The 18,755-nt window shown below is 39.3% G+C and overlaps 1 protein-coding gene across 4 annotated transcripts in view; it reads left to right on the top strand.

Moving 5' to 3' along the window:
- LOC113039579 (membrane-spanning 4-domains subfamily A member 4A-like) overlaps positions 1-18,755 on the top strand; it is a 60,662-nt gene that overhangs the window by 15,041 nt on the left and 26,866 nt on the right. Inside the window, exons 7-10 of one of the 4 annotated variants that reach the window (XM_026197494.1) lie at positions 8,097-8,171; positions 9,351-9,430; positions 10,199-10,276; positions 10,473-10,648. In XM_026197494.1, the coding sequence (XP_026053279.1) occupies positions 8,097-8,171; positions 9,351-9,430; positions 10,199-10,276; positions 10,473-10,551 (312 nt within the window). In that variant the 3' untranslated portion in view covers positions 10,552-10,648. Of the gene's footprint in view, positions 1-2,992; positions 3,353-8,096; positions 8,172-9,350; positions 9,431-10,198; positions 10,277-10,472; positions 10,649-18,755 lie in introns of those variants that run through there. The other 3 variants (XM_026197496.1, XM_026197495.1, XM_026197498.1) reach the window with 3 other exon arrangements.

The following is an 18,755-nucleotide window of genomic DNA, read 5'->3' as shown; positions in this document are numbered from 1 at the left end:
ATTAATTAATTACAAAATGTTTTTATAGTATTCTGAATGATCACTTTTCATTCTTTATTTTGTTAGAATTTTCAATTATCAAATACTGAGTAACAAAAATGGTTTCTGTGTGTTCCCTTTTAAACAAGATTTTAATGTTTGACAAATCATGTAAAACCTGATATTTATCTAACCAAAAATATCTAAACCTTGACAAAAAGTAATATTTTAGAATGTCTCTATATACATCTAAATGCAAATCATAAAAAAAAAATAAGAGATGAGGTCTAAAAAAAAACTATGGTAATCCAAAAGCCTCTGTATATCTCAATATAGGGTGTTGATACACAAGGTTACGCAACATTACACAAGTTTTTACTTTTTTAATGCCTCCAGATTGCCCAATTCTCACATCAAAAAATAGATTTTAAATGCTTTCACTCTATTTTAATGTGAACTATTGCATTTATTAAAAAATTGTAAATAAAGAGATAAAAAAAATATTAATTCTAATGGAGAAAATAGCTTATTAAAATTGTATAAATATTGCATAGTATCATAAAATTCCCTAAAAATCATATATAATAATAATAAAAAAATATTATTGAACAAAAATATATTACATTGGTTTTCCTTAAGAAAAAAAAAAGTGAGGGTGAGAGGGTTAAGGCTGTTGACACTTTACAAGAACAAACAAACACAACTGTAATTTTCTCTTACTGTCTGACTAGTTCAGATAAACTGACGACTTCGAGTAGCGGGTCAGGACAGCAATGTCTCAGTCCAGTAACTACTTGTTTATTAATCGTGAATAATATTTGATTCTGTAACAAAATACAAACTGGATTCCAATAAAGTTTGGACACTGTACAAATTGTGAGCAAAAAAGGAATGGAATAATTTACAAATCTCAAACTTATATTTTATTCACAATAGAATATAGATAACATATCAAATGTTAAAAGTGAGACATTTTTAAATGTCATGCCAAATATTGGCTCATTTTGGATTTCATGAGAGCTACAATTTCCAAAAAAGTTGGGACAGGTAGCAATAAGAGGCTGGAAAAGATACATGTACATATAAGGAACAGCTGGAGGACCAATTTGTAACTTATTAGGTCAATTGGGAACATGATTGGGTATAAAAAGAGCCTCTCAGAGTGACAGTGTCTCTCAGAAGTCAAGATGGGCAGAGTATCACCAATTCCCCCAATGCTGCAGCGAAAAATAGTGGAGTAATATCAAAAAGGAGTTTCCCAGAGAAAAATTTAAAATTTTCAAACAAGTTTGAAGTTATCATCATATACAGTGCATAATATCATCAAAAAATTTAGAGAATCTGGAACAATCTCTGTGTAAGGGTCAAGGCTGGAAAACCATACTGGATGCCCGTGATCTTCAGGCCCTTAGATGCACTGCATCACATACAGGAATAATACTGTAATGGAAATCACAACATGGGCTCAGGAATACTTCCAGAAAACATTGTCGGTGAACACAATACACCGTGCCATTCGCCGTTGCAAGCTGTTAATCTTGAGTACCTATAGAGTAGTACTGCATCCTTCATAACTCCAAAAAGTCTTTAGTTTTATTATGTTCATAAGAGAAAGATAGTCTGTAACGATTTTTCCCGGAAAAACACAACCGGCTGGAGGCGTGGCGTGTGGGCGGAGCTAAAGAATCACGAGCGCCAGTAGGCTTTTGCGTTGAGAGCGTTTGGAAGTTGTGACATTATCGTGAGGGAAAAACCATCATCCAAAACAAACCATGGCTTACAGTCAGATTCAACCGTTTATTTATGATCCAGAATCAGATCCCGAAGCTGAAACTGAACGAGAGCAGCAGCAGCAGCGACTCGCTCCGAGCGGGGCTCGAACCGGGGTCTCCGGCATGGGAGGGGACGCACTAACAAGGAGGCAGAGATATTTTAAGCAGTTTTACTCACCGCCTGCGGTTCCGACACACGTTGTGACCCTTTTTCGTTGGGATTGCATCATCCTTAAGAAATAAACGATATGCAAATCCGTTCTCAAACTGGGCCTGTTTTGTAAAACAAGCATCTTCGAAATGCAGGGAACAAACAAAAACAGCAGCAGCTGTTTTTGAAAAACTCAGTATGCATGAAACTCAGTATGCATGAAATAGCATTTCACCCCCCCTTTAACGATCTAAATGTAAAGTGTAAAGCGCACTGTGCAGGTGCACTCAGGGCATGTCCAAATCCATTTTTGCTATTTTAACGATAAAAGTTTTTTTTTTTTTGCAATTTTTAATATTTGGCATGTTTGTGTGCTGCTGTGCGTCCCTGTGTTTAATAAGCAGGGTGTACGCACGTTGTGCACCTGCCTATACTAACACGCTTTTCAAATAATAAAGAAAATACATTGCGCCACACTGTAGACCAGGTTTGAGTTGGTCTATGGTGCAGTCTATTATCAGCTCCTTAAAATAGCAATGCGCCAGCAATGCACCTGAACACACCTCTTTTTTAGACCAGCACGCCCATGGGCGCACAAATGGTGGCAAATGCATTTGTTAATTAGATGACGTGGCGCTGGACGGGAAAATGCGAACAGCGCCGGACTGAAACTAGCAAACACATGCGCTGTGCCTTGCGTCGCATTGCTTCGGGTGTATTATAGGGCCCTATAGGTAAAAAAAAGAAGCCATATCTAAACATGATCCAGAAGTGCAGGCGTTTTCTCTGGGTCAGTGCTCATTTAAAATGGACTGTGGCAAAGTAGAAAACTGTTCTGTGGTCAGACGAATCAAAATTTGAAGTTCTTTTTGGAAAACTGGGATGCCATGTCATCCGGACTAAAGAGGACAAGGACAACTCAAGTTATTATCAGCGCTCAGTTCAGAAGCCTGCATCTCTGATGGTATGGGGTTGCATGAGTGTGTGTGGCATGGGCAGCTTACACATCTGGAAAGGCACCATCAATGCTGAAAGATATATCCAAGCTCTAGAACAACATATGCTCCCCTCCAGATGTTGTCTCTTTCAGGGAAGACCTTGCATTTTCCAACATGGTAATGTCAGACCACATACTGCATCGATTACGACATCATGGCTGTGTAAAAGAAGGATCCGGGTACTGAAATGGCCAGCTGCAGTCCAGATCTTTCACCCATAGAAAACATTTGGCGCATCATAAAGAGGAAGATGTGACAACGAAGACCTAAGACAGCTGAGCAACTAGAAGCCTGTATTAGACAAGAATGGGACAACATTCTTATTCCTAAGCTAAAGTAACTTGTGTCCTCAGTCCCCAGACATTTGCAGACTGTTATAAAAAGAAGAGAGGATGCCACACAGTTGTATACATGGCTTTGTCCCAACTTTTTTAAGATGTGTTGATGCCATGAAATTTTAAATCAACTTATTTTTCCTATAAAATTAAACATTTTCTCAGTTTAAACATTTGATATGTCATATATGTTGTATTCTGAATAAAATATTGAAATTTGAAAATTCCACATCATTACATTCTGTTTTTATTCACAATTTGTTCAGTGTCCCAACTTCTTTGGAATCGGGTTTGTAAACAAATACAAAAATGAGTATAAAAATAACACAATAATTGACGTAAATCAACTAGTAAACTGATAGCTACTGGAAACCATTACACTGCAGCTTGAATTCAAACTGCTTACATTACTATACAAATGAACTCAAACACAAAACATATAAAAAGTGTGCTGATGTAGAAAACATCTCAAATCGCCTATGCACTGTTATAATATAACAGAGTCATTTTACTTTTAGATAAATATATACACATGATGAATGTGAAATGTCTCCAATAACAGGCACCTGCCGATAACACAGTCACATGTCATTTAGTGTAAACATCTGCATGTATAACACCGAACACAACAGTTACATGTAATCTATCAGTTACAGTTACTTGTAAACATATTCAGGTAGTTACATTGATTGTGTACCATGTCACCATATCATCACTTGGACACGAGCACCTCTCATACTGTTGCACCACACCCAAACTACATCTCCCATGAGTCTCTGCATCACTATCACCTTGCCACACCTGCACCTCATTCATCAGTTAATCTCCTTGCCACACCTGCACCTCATTCATCAGCTAATCTCCTTGCCACACCAATGCGAAGTCTTGTTTAGCCAGTCTGATATTTCCGAGCAGATTTCCCCTGTTTGTTATTCCTAGTGATGGCAAATGAGGCTTCCTGAACCACTGAGACCTCGCAGCCCATTGCTTCACTAAAAGGTTCATTACTTGAAGCTTCATTCATTATTGCTCACTAGTGACACCTAGCTACTGTGCAAAGAAATAGCAGACAAATAAAAACATACTGAATCAACGACCTGAGCAGACTTTTGTCCATTGCCTGGGTATCATATAAAATATGTTTCTCTGTCTGTCTGAATTTACTTGTGCAGAGACAACTATCACACACAGTTCATTCATTATTCATAAATTGTTTGGATAGTGACAGTAGGAACAACAAAAGTGAGACTGTGTTGATTGTAGTTATTGTGGTGGAGGGAGTGTAATAACGCAAATTGCAACAGAAAAGTGTGGGGTGGGAAAGGTTAAGAATTGTTTCTGGTGTGTTTTGTGCATTAAACTTACTAGTTTTAGTGCAGTGTTGTGCTTATGGGACTATGGATTTAGAGGAACAAACTGCAACACTGCAGTTTGGGGTGGGTGAAGGAAGAATCACACATTCTTTTTATTGAAGAACAGAATTTGTTCAAGTGTGTTAGGGCTTAGACGATTCCTCCTTTTGGACAGAACCTCTCCAGCCTTGGAAAAGGTCCTTTCGCATGGAACAGAGGATGCGGGGGAACATAAAAATGTCAGTGCCAGCTGGTATAAATGAGGATACAGATGTTTATGTTGAGCCCAATATACTAGTGGATCCTCAGATCTTGTGAGATTCACTTTGGATAAATATTGATTTGATTGATAATGATTGTTTGTTTGTAGTCTGTTCATGCTTGTGCAGTGCTGAATAATGCCTGAGCATGGAGGAGGTGTTATTGTTGTATGTCAGCTTCTTTAGTCACAGCAAGCATTTCACCTAGAAACATAAATGAATAGACATGAAATATAATACAGCCTTATAGTGAGTATTATTATTAGATCAAGACAGTAAAACAATAATAATACACATACCTTATTGTGACCAACCATTTCAAAAAACTCCCAGACGGGAGGATTTCCTCTTTCTTGCTGGCTCCATTACAAGGAAAAAGGAAGAGGTCACAAAAAGCAAACAAACCCAAAGGGCAATCCAAATCAAAAAGCAGTCCAGTCCAAATCCAAAAAAACCAAAGCAATCCAAAAAATCTTATCTAATTAATATAACAATACTATAATATAACTACTTTAATTCATAATAACAATATACTATAACTAATCTAACCTGATGTAATCTAATAATATACATCCCTAACACATATGTGACACAATAACGACGATGACACAATTATCTAACTCTAACTCTGACTCACTCACTCTACTACAACTGATTCATCTACTCCTGACAACACCCACAAGGTGGAGTGAGTTTCGAACCCCCTTTATCCGGAACCGACACTCCACACAAACCGAGGCCTCGTTTGTCATCAGTCACGTGATTTCCATGTCAACAAACACAAGTCTCGAATCGCGGCTTCATCTGGCACGCCCCTTTTTTCTCAACACAAGCTCCAACGCCTCGCTTCAAGTGTCACATCACTAGTTATTCCTGTGTTTGACCTTTGGACTGTGCTGCCTGCCCCGATCTCCGCTTGTTTCTGGTTTTGATTCTGGTTATCCTTGACACACCTGACGCCATTCCTGATTTCTGCCTGTCTGACCATTCTCTAAACAAATACTGCATTTGGATCTGAATGCCTCTGACTCTCTTCATAACAATATGTGTGCATGCATCACAATGTACACTTTGAATATATAATCCACTCATTTCCTTTCTAAACTATATAATACACAGCTGAACTCTCTCTGTTATCAAAAGCAAGTAATCTAAATGTAACTATTTTTTACTGGTAAAAGTAATGCATTATAAACAATAAACTTAATGTTACGCATTATAACGAATGACTGCAGAGGCGCAGACGTCCTGACTATTGTTTTTACATTTTACTGCACAATCTAATCCTTGCTGATGAAACGGCGCATGTTGCATTCCCAGATGAATGTTGTTTTAAACCCAAACTCATAACAATATGCAAAGATAGAGTGTTAGTGTCACGATCATTACATGGAGTGCCCATGAACTTTTGTAGAGGGCACTACAATCAGGACAATTCCACACTCACCACCAGATGTCACTTGGACTCTAGCACCTCTTATCTGTTGCACCACACCCTAACTACATTTCCCATTAGTCTCTGCATCACAATCACACTGCCACACCTGCACATCATTCCTCAATCAATCTCCTTGCCACACCTGCACCTCATTTACACACACATATAAGCAGCACACACACTCTCACTCACTGCGAAGTCTTGTTTAGACAGTCTGACATTTCCGAGCATTTTCCTTGTGTTGCCCTTCTGTTTCTCTTCTGTACCTGACCTTTGGATTGTTTATACCGACTCTGATTCTCTGCTGCCTGCCCCCGACATCTGCTTGTTCCTGTTATCCTGTTGAGTCAAGTCAGGTCACCATTGATCAGGTCCCCATTGATTTCCAAGAACTTGATCAGGTCCCCGTTGAATTCCTAGAACCTTGCCAGGTCACCGTTGATCAGGTCCCTGTTGATTTCCAAGAACTTGATCAGGTTCCCGTTGAATTCCAAGAACCTAGTCAGGTCACCGTTGATCAGGTCCCCGTTGATTTCCAAAAACCTAGTCAGGTCACCGTTGATCAGGTCCCCGTTGATTTCCAAGAACCTAGTCAGGTCACCGTTGATCAGGTCCCCGTTGATTTCCCGGAGTCTAGTCAGGTCACCGTTGACCATCCAGAGATGGGTCAAGTCACCTCTAACACCCAAGAGTCAAGTAAAACAACAGTTAAACTTCATGAGCCAAGACAAGTCACAGTTGATCCTCAGGAACCAAGTCAAGTCACCAATGATCCTTATGAGCAAAGTCAGGTCACCAATGATCTTCATGAGCACAGTCAAGTCATAGTTGATATTCATGAACTAAGTCAAGTCACAGTTGATCTTCATGAACCCAGTCAAATCACCACAGATCTACCAGAGCCTCGTCACATCTCAGAGCTCTCGTCCTATCCTGTCACGGCCAGGGAGGCCGTCAATGAGCTGTCATTCATTCCGGTCAGGGCTACGGGGACCATACACCAACTCTCTGTCTGTCCTGTCATGGCCACGGAGGCCAGCTACCATCTCATCACGGCCACGGAGGCCGCTATTATCCTGTTTATGTTCACTGTTTCAGTCCCACCTGATCAGACTTGCTTTCCTGTGCCATCAACTCTACTGTGGTGGTCGTCTGCTTCGCCCTGGTGGGCCTCTGTCATGTCTGTTCAACTATGGTGGTCGTCTGCTCCGCCCTGGTGGGCTTCTGTCCCCTCTTCTCAGCTGTGGTGGTCGTCTGCTTCACCCTGGTGGGCTCCAGCTCCACCTGCTCCACTCTGGTGGGCTCCCACGCCACCTGCTCTGCCTAGGCCCCGAGTTAGGCCCATGGCGGGTCCCTGTTTCCTCTGTCAGGCCAAGGAAGGGCCCTTGTTTCCCATGTCAGGTCCAGGAGAGACTCCTGATCTCCATGTTAGGCCTAGTTCTGCCTGCTCTGCCCCAGTCCTCGACCACTCCACTTCCTCATGGACCAGGCCCTCCGTCCCTCCCCCTGTCCCGCCTCCGCTCCACCGCCCTCCTAGATTGTTTTGAGCGTCTGGAAGCCGCTCCTTTGTGGGGGGGCTATGTCACGATCATTACATGGAGTGCCCATGAACTTTTGTAGAGGGCACTCCAATCAGGACAATTCCACACTCACCACCAGATGCCACTCTTATCTGTTGCACCACACCCTAACTACATTTCCCATTAGTCTCTGCATCACAATCACCCTGCCACACCTGCACATCATTCCTCAATCAATCTCCTTGCCACACCTAAGTAAGAAGGCATAAAGCAAGCATTTTTCTCCTAAAGGTGCAGTTTGCTCAAGTTCTTCCACCACAGCCTGTGATTTCAGGCCCAATCCTTTCCACGATCTCAACAGCCCAGATCTAAGAGAAACTTGAAACCCCAGTTAGATGTCTTATGCATATATTAAACCTGCATCACATATATCTAATTGTATCTAGCATTTATGAATTCACAATAGCATAATGCTAAGTTCTTTATTATTCAACATGGGCAAAATGTAACCGAGGATTTTTTTAAATTGAGTACTTGATTTGAAACGAGAAATCGTGACCCTGTTTTTTTGGTTTATCAAATATGCCCTTACTCTATGTTTCATCCCACAAAGCCCATGATAACTCAAGGGGCTAAAAGCAGCATCCTAGTGCGGATTAGTTTAAGGATTAATTAGCTTTATTTCAGTTACTTATTTTACTATATGGTTGTAAATGTAGGCTATTGACTGGAAAGTAAACCACTGTCACACTATTTGTGTCACAGTGTCTGGGTTGTGTTCCCTGGGTATCCACGAGATGTCCTCCTTTCCCACGGTGTCTGTCACTTCATTAACCTCATTCCTCAAGTCCCTGCCTAAATCATTGCACCCAGCTGTCACTGGTTATCAATCATTACACTCTGTCAATTTCCCATTAGCGTTTGTCTCTCCCTGTGTATTTAACTCAGTCTGTCTTAGTATGTGTCACAGAGCCCTTGTTAATTCATGTCCGTCATCTTGTCGTGCTCGTGCCCTGTGTCCTTGTTTGTTTATGTTTGGTTTGGTTTTGTCTGGTATCGACCCCTGCCTGGACTGTTAATTCTCTTTGGATTACCCCTTAAATAAAGACGTCCCTGCAATTGGATCTCTCATCGTGTATCCTTGTATCACCGGTCGTGACAATTAATTCTCCTGTTTTGTTTCTTTAACTACTTTTCCTTAGTTCCCTTGATTATTTCATTCTGTTCACCTGTGTTTGATAATTATCCTCATTTAGTCTGTGTATTTAAGCTGGTCTCTTTCAGTTCTTCCTGGCCAGTTAGTGATGTATGCTGCTTGTGTTTCCCCTCTGTGTCCTTGGATCTCTCTTTTCTCTTTTTCTTACACATTTATTGCAGAACTGTTTTTTACACATTCCTGATTCCAAAAGACATGTCCGAAGCATTTCTGTCTTTAGCTTTTTCTTATTCCTTTTTAAGTACAATAAGGTTTATAAACCTGTAATACTGATGTATTTCTGGTATCTCACAGTAAGAAGGCATAAAGCAAGCATTTTTTCCCCCCAAAGGTGCAGTTTGCTCAAGTTCTTCCACCACAGCCCTGTGATTTCAGGCCCAATCATTTCCACGATCTCAACAGCTCAGAGGTAAGAGAAACTTGAAACCCGTTAGATGTCTTATGCATATATTAAACCTGCATCACATATATTTAATTAAATCTATAATTTATGAATTCACAATAGCATTATGCTAAGTTCATTATTATTCGACATGGGCAAAATGTAACCGAGGATTTTTTTTAATTGAGTACTTGATTTGAAACGAGAATTCATGACCCTGTTTTGTGGGTTATCAAATATGCCCTTACTCTATGTTTCGTCCCATGAAGCCCATGACACCTCGAGGGGCTAGAAACAGCATCCTAGTGAGGATTAGTTTAAGGATTAATTAGCTTTATTTCAGTTACTTATTTTACTATGTGGTTGTAAATGTAGGCTATTGACTGGAAAGTAAACCACTGTCACACTATTTGTTCTCCTGTTTTGTTCTTGAACTACTTTTCCTTAGTTCCCTTGATTAGTTCATTCTGTTCACCTGTGTTTGATAATTATCCTCATTTAGTCTGTGAATTTAAGCTGCTCTCTTTCAGTTCTTCCTGGCCAGTTAGTGATGAATGCTGCTTGTGTTTCCCCTCTGTGTCCTTGGATCTCTCTTTTCTCTTTTTTTCTTGCACATTTATTGTAGAAATGTTTTTTGCACATTCCTGATTCCAAAAGACATGTCCGAAGCATTTCTGTCTTTAGCTTTTTCTTATTCCTTTTTAAGTACAATAAGGTTTATAAACCTGTAATACTGATGTATTTCTGGTATCTCACAGTAAGAAGGCATAAAGCAAGCATTTTTTCCCCCCAAAGGTGCAGTTTGCTCAAGTTCTTCCACCACAGCCCTGTGATTTCAGGCCCAATCATTTCCACGATCTCAACAGCTCAGAGGTAAGAGAAACTTGAAACACCAGTTTAGTTGCAATTTGAGTAAAATTAGTAAGGAAAAATTTAGTATTTGAATATAGGGACGAGTATCCATGCACTGGAAATATGTTGGGCACTCAGTAATGGGTGCAATAATTGTTAGGTAATATTACCAATAAAAATCAATCAATAAACTGATCATATCTCTGTTTTCTTGCAGATCCCTGTGGCCAGCAGCTCTTACTCTCATCATTTTGCAGACGCTCGTCCACAATACAGGCAATTCAAATAAGTGTTAAAAAGTGGACAGTTGTCCCACATGAAAGAAAAATATATGGAAATGTTTTGGAAAATATAATGCAGTTTATTACATAATACATTTCTATATATGGGAAACCAGCGCTTATATTTTTCAGTATTCTTTATTATATTCATGGATCATGTTTGGATGTTTTTTGATACATTTAAAAAAATACTGTTTTAATTTTACATGTAATAGCTATATGGAAACATTTTCTCTTTTAAAAGTTACAGCTGAACACATTCATAACTTTTATATATTTTCCTTATAATTGTGTAATTTTCTAGTGTGTAACAGAAATGAGTCGAACCAGACAAATTAAAGAGTCTATCAAAGCTGTGCGTTGAAACACGAGCTGAATTCCTCAGGAAGTCATAAATCAGTTCTAGTGCCACAAGAACCAAGCAAGATGACCAACCAACTTGTTCACACAACAGCTTTCAACATTAACACCACTAGAGCAATTATTTACAGTTTCAAGTCGAAGAAGAGATTGTCAAATTTGTTGTTCGTAATTGAAATGCAATGCTGGACATCACATGAAAACCCATCAGAACCAGACTGAAATTCCTAAGGGGGAAGGGCTTTAAACCTCTGTCTTCACAGAAAAGTCCTTTGCCAGAGAATGGCAAAGAAACTGCTTTTTGTACATATATATGGACAAGAATGAACTCAAAAAAACTTATAAATGAATCATTCCATTGCTTAACTCCATATTCATTTATGTGTAACCCACACATTTGACTATCATGTATAATCACTTATTGTGTATGTCTTTTGATAAATATAGGATACATAGTCATGTCTAGTATTGATATAATCAAATTTTCTTGTTTGATATTGTCCTGACAATCATTTATTTGTAAAATATATCATAATCATGTTATAGGAATCATGTCCAAAATTAGACCCTGTGAGACAAGAACCACATGCTTGGTAAGATAAACAAATGATTTATGATACCCCCAAGCCAAGACCATATCTGATTGGTCAAGGCAACATTTGAGGGGTGGCCAACAGGGAAGTTTAAATTCTTTGGACACCATGAAATTTGGCTTTTAGTTCTAGCATTGCTTGTGCTATCAGTCATGCCTTGCTTTCAGTCTGCTTTTTAGTCTCTGGTATTAGTCATGCCTGCTCTTAGCTTTGCTACCTAGCTTTAGCTTGTAGCTCCTAGCCATACTGTGTAGTCATCACTGTTCTTTGAGCGCGGTTCCAGCGTGCCTGCCTGCTGCTACTATGCCACGATGAGAAGGAACACAACCTAGTCTCGTCAAACTTTATTTCTTTTCTTTTCCGTTTGAGAGTTTCGTGTTCTGAGTTAAGTTTTGTAACGTCAAGTCTCCGACGCCTGACCTCGGGTACCCGTTCAACTTCGACCAGCGCACACGACTCTGCACTTTCAGCCAACGCCCAACAACCACGGGCTTCCCAAGACATCACTTCACTACTGAACTTCCAGCCAATCAGCGACACCGGGATACCCCTTTCAACGGGAGTCCCTTTCACAGCAAACGAAGGCAACGTATTCCCAGATATTTGTTGTGCTGGTGTATCTAATATAATTTTAACCTCACTGAGGAACTCAATGCGAGGGCTAATTACGTGATTGATGGTTGTTCATGTTTATGCAATTTAACGTATTGCTGTGAACTTATTCCATATTCCCATTCTCTTAAACTCATCTTTTCCTAACTTTCGACCTTCCTGCAACTTGTGTGAATGTGTGTGTGCGTGCGTTTATGTGTTAGATTAGTTTATATGTCTTAGATTTATCTAATAAAGCCTTATTCTTATTGAAAAGAGAAGTATCTTGTGTTTTGTGCTTAAAAGTTAATGTCTTAAACTGCCGATCTTGTTACTGCGCTAATTGGTAGTGTTTTCACTATAGTTTGGATATTAGTATCCAGCGCAGATTTGATGTTAAACGGCTCGTTCAGTGAATCGCAGTGATCAGCCGTGAAACAGTGGTTTTGTTCAAATTCCCTTTAAAATCTTAAATGATTCCCTTTGAGCTAAATTGACCTGTTTCCCTTACAAGTGCATATACCCGTTTCAGTATATGTGTGTATGCATACAAACAGTTTATCATATGTTTTTCTATATATTATGAAGAATATTATTGAATACATAAAGTCATTACAATACATAACTATATTTTCACATTTTTCAATATATGAAATCCAGTGATTCCTTATGAATACATTAAACATTTAAGTATATTGATTGTTAAAATACCAGACAACATATTTTGTGTGACGTGACACATGGGGTTTCCCAATGTTTAGTATCTCTAAAGTCCTTTTCAATTCAAATAAAAGAAAGAAAAAGAACTTGCCATGTCTTGGTGTACAACTAATGCATAAAATAGAAAATAAAATGGATAAATGCATCTCCGACAGTTTTGTCTGTGTAGCCTATAAGACCAGGCCTATGACGTTCACTAGAGGTTTTAACATATTCTGTTCTGTCCACTTCCGGTGACGTCAGAGCAATGGCAGGCACTTGAAAGTAAAGCTCCGTTGAATTTTTACAATAAATCCCGATTTGTATCATAAATTCAATTATATTAAGAGTTTGTCAGAATGACTACAGCAACGAGACACAATAATACTTCCAAAAATGAAAACCTGAGAGAAAGAGACGATAAGAAAAGAAAATCAAGAGGGGCATACATAAACAAGAATATCACTGACAAAAGTGGAGACCTTGGTTGAGGACTTAAAAAAACAAATAAATGGTATGGAGAGTAGAATTGTGGAGACGGAGGAACGAATTAGTACTGCTGAGGAGACTGGGATGAGACACGAAAGAGCGATATGATATCTACTGGAACGTGAGGCGGATCGCACAGGTAGATGCGAAGATTTGCAAAATAGACTTAGTCGGAATAATCTAAGAATATATCAAGTTCCAGAAGGCTGCGAAGGGGGAGAAACCAGGGCGGAATTTATTAAAGGTCTGCTCACCACAGCTCTACAGCTACCTCAGGACATGGATATAAAGATTGAAAGGGCACACGGGGCCCTTGCAGCCAAGACCCCGTCGCACCCCCGAGATTGATAATAGTGAGATTCCTGGACTATGTGGTTAAGGACGCAATCTTACGAAAAGCCTGGTCACAGAAACAGGTCCTTTACAACACGAAACGGATCTTCTTGGCAACGACTATTCGCCTTTGCAGAGGAAGAGAACGCAGGTACGAGACGTAATGAAACAGCTCAAAATGAAAGATGTGTGAGCTCAATGTATCTATCCAGCACAGATAAGGATCTACCTGGAGACGTGAGTAAAAACCTTTCCTACCCTGATGACCGTTTTGCTGAGTGGAAACCACTCTTGGAGGTGGCCGTGTTTCAAAACTGGCTGTGCGCACTTGGTGCACTTTTGATATCCCAGGGAGTCAACGTCACAACTCCCTGCTCTTCTCACATCCTGATTTGGCCTACGAGACAAGAACTTGGCCGAATGGATGTTTGGAAGTCTTGTTCGTGTACATAGTTCCTGTTTTTGTGTTTGTTTACTTTAATTTTCTACCCTTGACAGATAAAGGTTTTTTATTATTATTGTATATTACTGGAACATATACTGGTGACTAGAACCATGTGTATATATTTATCTAAACTAGAATATATATACCAATGTCTATACATAATTCAATTTGTGTCAGTTATAATGTGAAAGGACTGAGTAGCACAATTAAAAGAAATAAAATATTTAATCAGCTTAGAAAAATGCAATGCTCTATTGCACTGCTTCAAGAGACCCCCCTCTGATAGGGAATGGGTGGACCAAGTTAACAGTTCCTCATATAACAAGGGAAAGAGAAGAGGTGTTGCAATCATGTTTGCCAAGTCAGTTTTTTTAATATGGAGCAAGTATATATAGATAAAGAGGGAAGATACATCATGATAGTTGAAACAATTCCATGCAATAAAATCACTTTTCTTAATCTTTATGCACCTAACGAGGACTATCCACAATTTTTCAAGAACTTTTCCTCTCTTTTGGCACAGAAAGGTGAGGGAATGTATTTAATTGGTGGGGACTTTAACTGTGTATTAGATAGTTGTGTTGATAGGTTACCAAGAGAAAGGGGACCACAGTCAAAAAAAGTAAAAGCTCTTTTAGGAATAATGAGAGAATTAGGTTTAACAGATATTTGGCGTTATTTGCACTCCAAAGAGAATGATTTTATCAGAAGCATATAAAAAAATTGGTCAAACCGAAACAGACTGGATTTATTAATAAAAGATATGGAACAAAAATATTAAGAAGAGCTTTAAACTTACGACAAATTGGAAGAGACAGTAAAACACCTTTAATGCTTCTCAGCTTAGATGCTGAGAAAGCATTTGATAGGGTAGACTGGGTGTTTCTGGAACAGACTCTAAATTATATGGGGTTTCATGACACTTTTGTTAAGTGGGTAAAGATTTTTTTTAATAAAAATCCTAAATCAAGAGTTCGAGTAAATGGTAACTGGTCAGAGTTTTTTAATGCAGGTAGGGGAACTCTTCATGGAGATGCAATGTCTCCAGTCGTATTTGCTCTTAGTATTCAGCCATTAGCAGAGTTGATAAGGAGCAACCCCAGAATATAGGGGATATCAGATAAAGGAGGGAAGTGTCATAAAATATCGTTATACGCCGATGACGTACTATTATTCATTGAAAAACCTGTTTCATCTATCCCGGCCCTTTTAGAGTGTCTTAGAGATTATGGCTTAGTTTCTGGATATAGGGTAAATGCTGAGAAATCAGAAACAATGATGATTTCTGGACATTGGCCCACTCAGTTAGATAATGAAGTATCTTTTCGATGGTCTAGTAAGGGTTTCAGATACTTGGGTGTCCCACTTACACCCTAGCATCACAGTTATACTCTGCTAACTACTCACAGCTATGTGAGACCATAAGAAAAGACTTGGCGAGATGGGAGGCATTGCCTCTCTCCATGTTTGGAAGGATTGAAACAGTAAAAATGAACATATTGCCGAGGCTTCTCTTCCTATTTCAGTCTCTCCCTGTTTTGTTTCCATTCTCAGTTTAATAAAATAGAAAAATGGATTTCAATGTTTATTTGGCAAAACAAAAGACCAAGAATTAGACTTAAAATAGATTTGTCAAATGAGGACAGGGGGGTTTGAACCTTCCTAATCTTAGATATTATTATTGGGCTGCTCAGCTTAGGGCTATGGCTTCTTGGCTTGGCATTGATAAGGAGGAAGAATGGGTTAAATTTGAACAGAATTCACTTCCTGGAGTCTCTGTATGTCTCGTTTTTTTCCTGTGCCACTAGTGGGCTGGATGTGTTTTGTGGCCTAGCTGATCTCAGGTCAGCCAGGTATGTCATTTAACCCAGAGGAAACGCAGACACAGGTGTTGCTGATTTGGGAAGCAAACAGTTTTCGACTGTGCTTTTGTGTCTTGCCTTGATAGTGAAGAATAAGGTTTGTTTTTTAGTTTTTTGGTTATGTATTATGAGTCAAGATATTGCCGCTGTATGATATATGGAGGAAAATAAATCTTCTAGATAATAGTAACATAACTGAACTCTCCGTTTGTATTATGTGAGGACGCAAGGGCACACGTCTAAACTTAATCCGTTTTATTAGCAACCAGTACTAGACTTCGTTTAGGACTAAGTACAATTTAGGTCGAAAACTGCTTCAGCTTGGATAATCGTTACTCGTGAGGACCTGTTATATTGTGGATTAACGGTGTTCATTTGGAAATCACGGATGTGAGGTGGGCAAATGTTTGGAGTTGCCGATTGCTGAAAGGAGCTGCACCGGAGGAGAAAGGGGTCACCGGAATACCAGCATCATCACAGAATACCAGGGACATCATTCATAAAGCCGGCCAACGCTCTATTGGGGTATGTGGTGATCAGCGCTGATATTATGAATGGCCATGGTAATTTGTTTGCACACATTCGCGTAAAACCAATGCATTGGTAGCAAGCTCACAACCATCTAAAAATAACTGCGCGTCTAGACGAGTTGTTGCGCAACACAAAACTATTTGCGGAATAATAAGCCAACTTTTGCATGGTCATTATGGCCGAAAAGGAAAAAGGTCAACTTGGACTTGAGACTGAACTTTGAACTTTGGCATATTTCAAAGTCCACAGAAAAACAAGCACTTAAGAAAAGGAAAGAAAGTCTAAATTTAGTAAACTGTCGAACGCCAAAACATCTATTGCTAAATTGATGGATGATAAAGAGCATGTAAGTGAGGTTGAAAATGAATTTAACATGTTCAATAAGTTGTGTGACGAGATAAAGCATGTACATACATCTTTATTGGGTTTATTGCCTACTGATGAAGCGAACAAACATGAAATATGGTACCAAGCTAAAATGTTGAATTTTAATGACTTTTTTTGTGGGTACAAAACAATGGTTGTATGACACTAAAGCTTGTTCAATTACTAAAGTGGATGATGATCATGATGATTTGCTGGGTCAAATTGAAATTCAAACTGTTGATGTCAATGCTGTAAATGGAAATGAGGTTGATGCCAGCAATGGAAGGAGTGCTGCTGGTGAAAGGAATGAGGAAGAGGATGATCAGATTCAACATCAAGACAGCATTTCAAACGTGCAGTCAAGGCACCATGGCTCAAGTAGCAGATCCTCCAGTAGCAGATCTTCCACTTCTTCAGCCAGACAGTCTAAAAAGAAGACTTCAGAAAGACGCAGGCTTTCATGAAGAGTACAAAAACTTTCTTGCTGATGTCATTAGCAATGGCTATGCTGAAGAAGTGCCGAAGCATCAAATGGAAACGCCAACAGGGAAGGTGTGGTATATCCCGCACCATGGCGTGTACCATCCACGGAAAGGAAGGTTACGAGTGGTGTTTGACTGTGGAGCAGAGTACAAAGGGATCTCACTCAACAGTCAGCTCTTGCAAGGACCAAACCTCACCAGCTCATTGGTTGGAGTTCTTATGAGGTTTAGACAGGAACAGGTGGCCATAATGGCGGATATAAAGGCTATGTTCCACCAGGTTAAGATGGCAGAGAAACACAGGGACTACTTAAGATTCTTATGGTGGCCTCAAGGTAACCTGGAGCAAGGTCTTGTAGAGCATCGCATGACTGTCCATTTATTTGGAGCTGTTTCATCACCCAGTGTTGCCTGCCTTGCTCTTAGAAAAACTGCTGAAGACAATAATGTCAACTTTCCAACAGAAGTGATTGAAACGGTCAACCGAAACTTCATATGGATGATTTACTGAAGAGTTTACCCTCTGAAGAAGATGCAGTCACCATGGTTAAAAACCTTATAACCATTTGCGGCAGAGGAGGGTTTACCCTCACTCAATGGATTAGTAATAGTCGAAGAGTACTGCAAAGCCTCCCAGAGGATCTCAAGTCCAATAACTGGACAGGGATAAGCTGCCGTTGGACAGAGCTTTGGTTTTAGAGTGGTGTATCGAGACTGGTATGTCATTTAACCCAGAGGAAACGCAGACACAGGTGTTGCTGATTTGGGAAGCAAACAGTTTTCGACTGTGCTTTTGTGTCTTGCCTTGATAGTGAAGAATACGGTTTGTTGTTTTGGTTATGTATTATGAGTCAAGATATTACAGCTGTATGATATATGGAGGAAAATAAATCTGCTAGATAATAGTAACATGAACTACTGAACTCTCCGTTTGTATTATGTGAGGATGCAAGGGCACACGTCTAAACTTAATCCGTTTTATTAGCAACCAGTACTAGACTTCGTCTCTTTGACAGTTCTGCCATTCATGGACTTGCAAGCACAGAAAAGAATGAAGAAAACAAGTATATGGATACAGCACACTGTCAAAATTTATTATTAAAGGTAACCCAGATTTCCTCCCTTCTATATGGCATAGTGCCTTTAGTAGATGGGAAAAGAATGGTTTACATTGAGATCGAATGATCTCTTTAGGTGTTTACAATTACGACGCTATATTACAATCCATAAACACTGGGACATCATAAATAGACTTAATATATGTTAATGCTTGAACAATGCAGTGAATGTGCTGGTATGTGGTGTATTCTTTGAAGTGCTGTCAAGGATTTGTGTATTTATTTGAACTTTAACTGTTGTTATTGTTTTTTTTTGCTGTTGTTATTTATTTATTTTTAATATATAAAAAAGAAAAAAGTTCAATAAAAACACAGTAAAAAAAAACATATTCTGTTCAATGACATTGTTA

The sequence above is a fragment of the Carassius auratus genome, chromosome 22 (assembly GCF_003368295.1).
Source record: "Carassius auratus strain Wakin chromosome 22, ASM336829v1, whole genome shotgun sequence".
NCBI classification, from domain to species: domain Eukaryota; kingdom Metazoa; phylum Chordata; class Actinopteri; order Cypriniformes; family Cyprinidae; genus Carassius; species Carassius auratus.
Note: the sequence above shows the minus strand (reverse complement) of the source record. Positions and strands in the feature narration are given on the sequence as shown.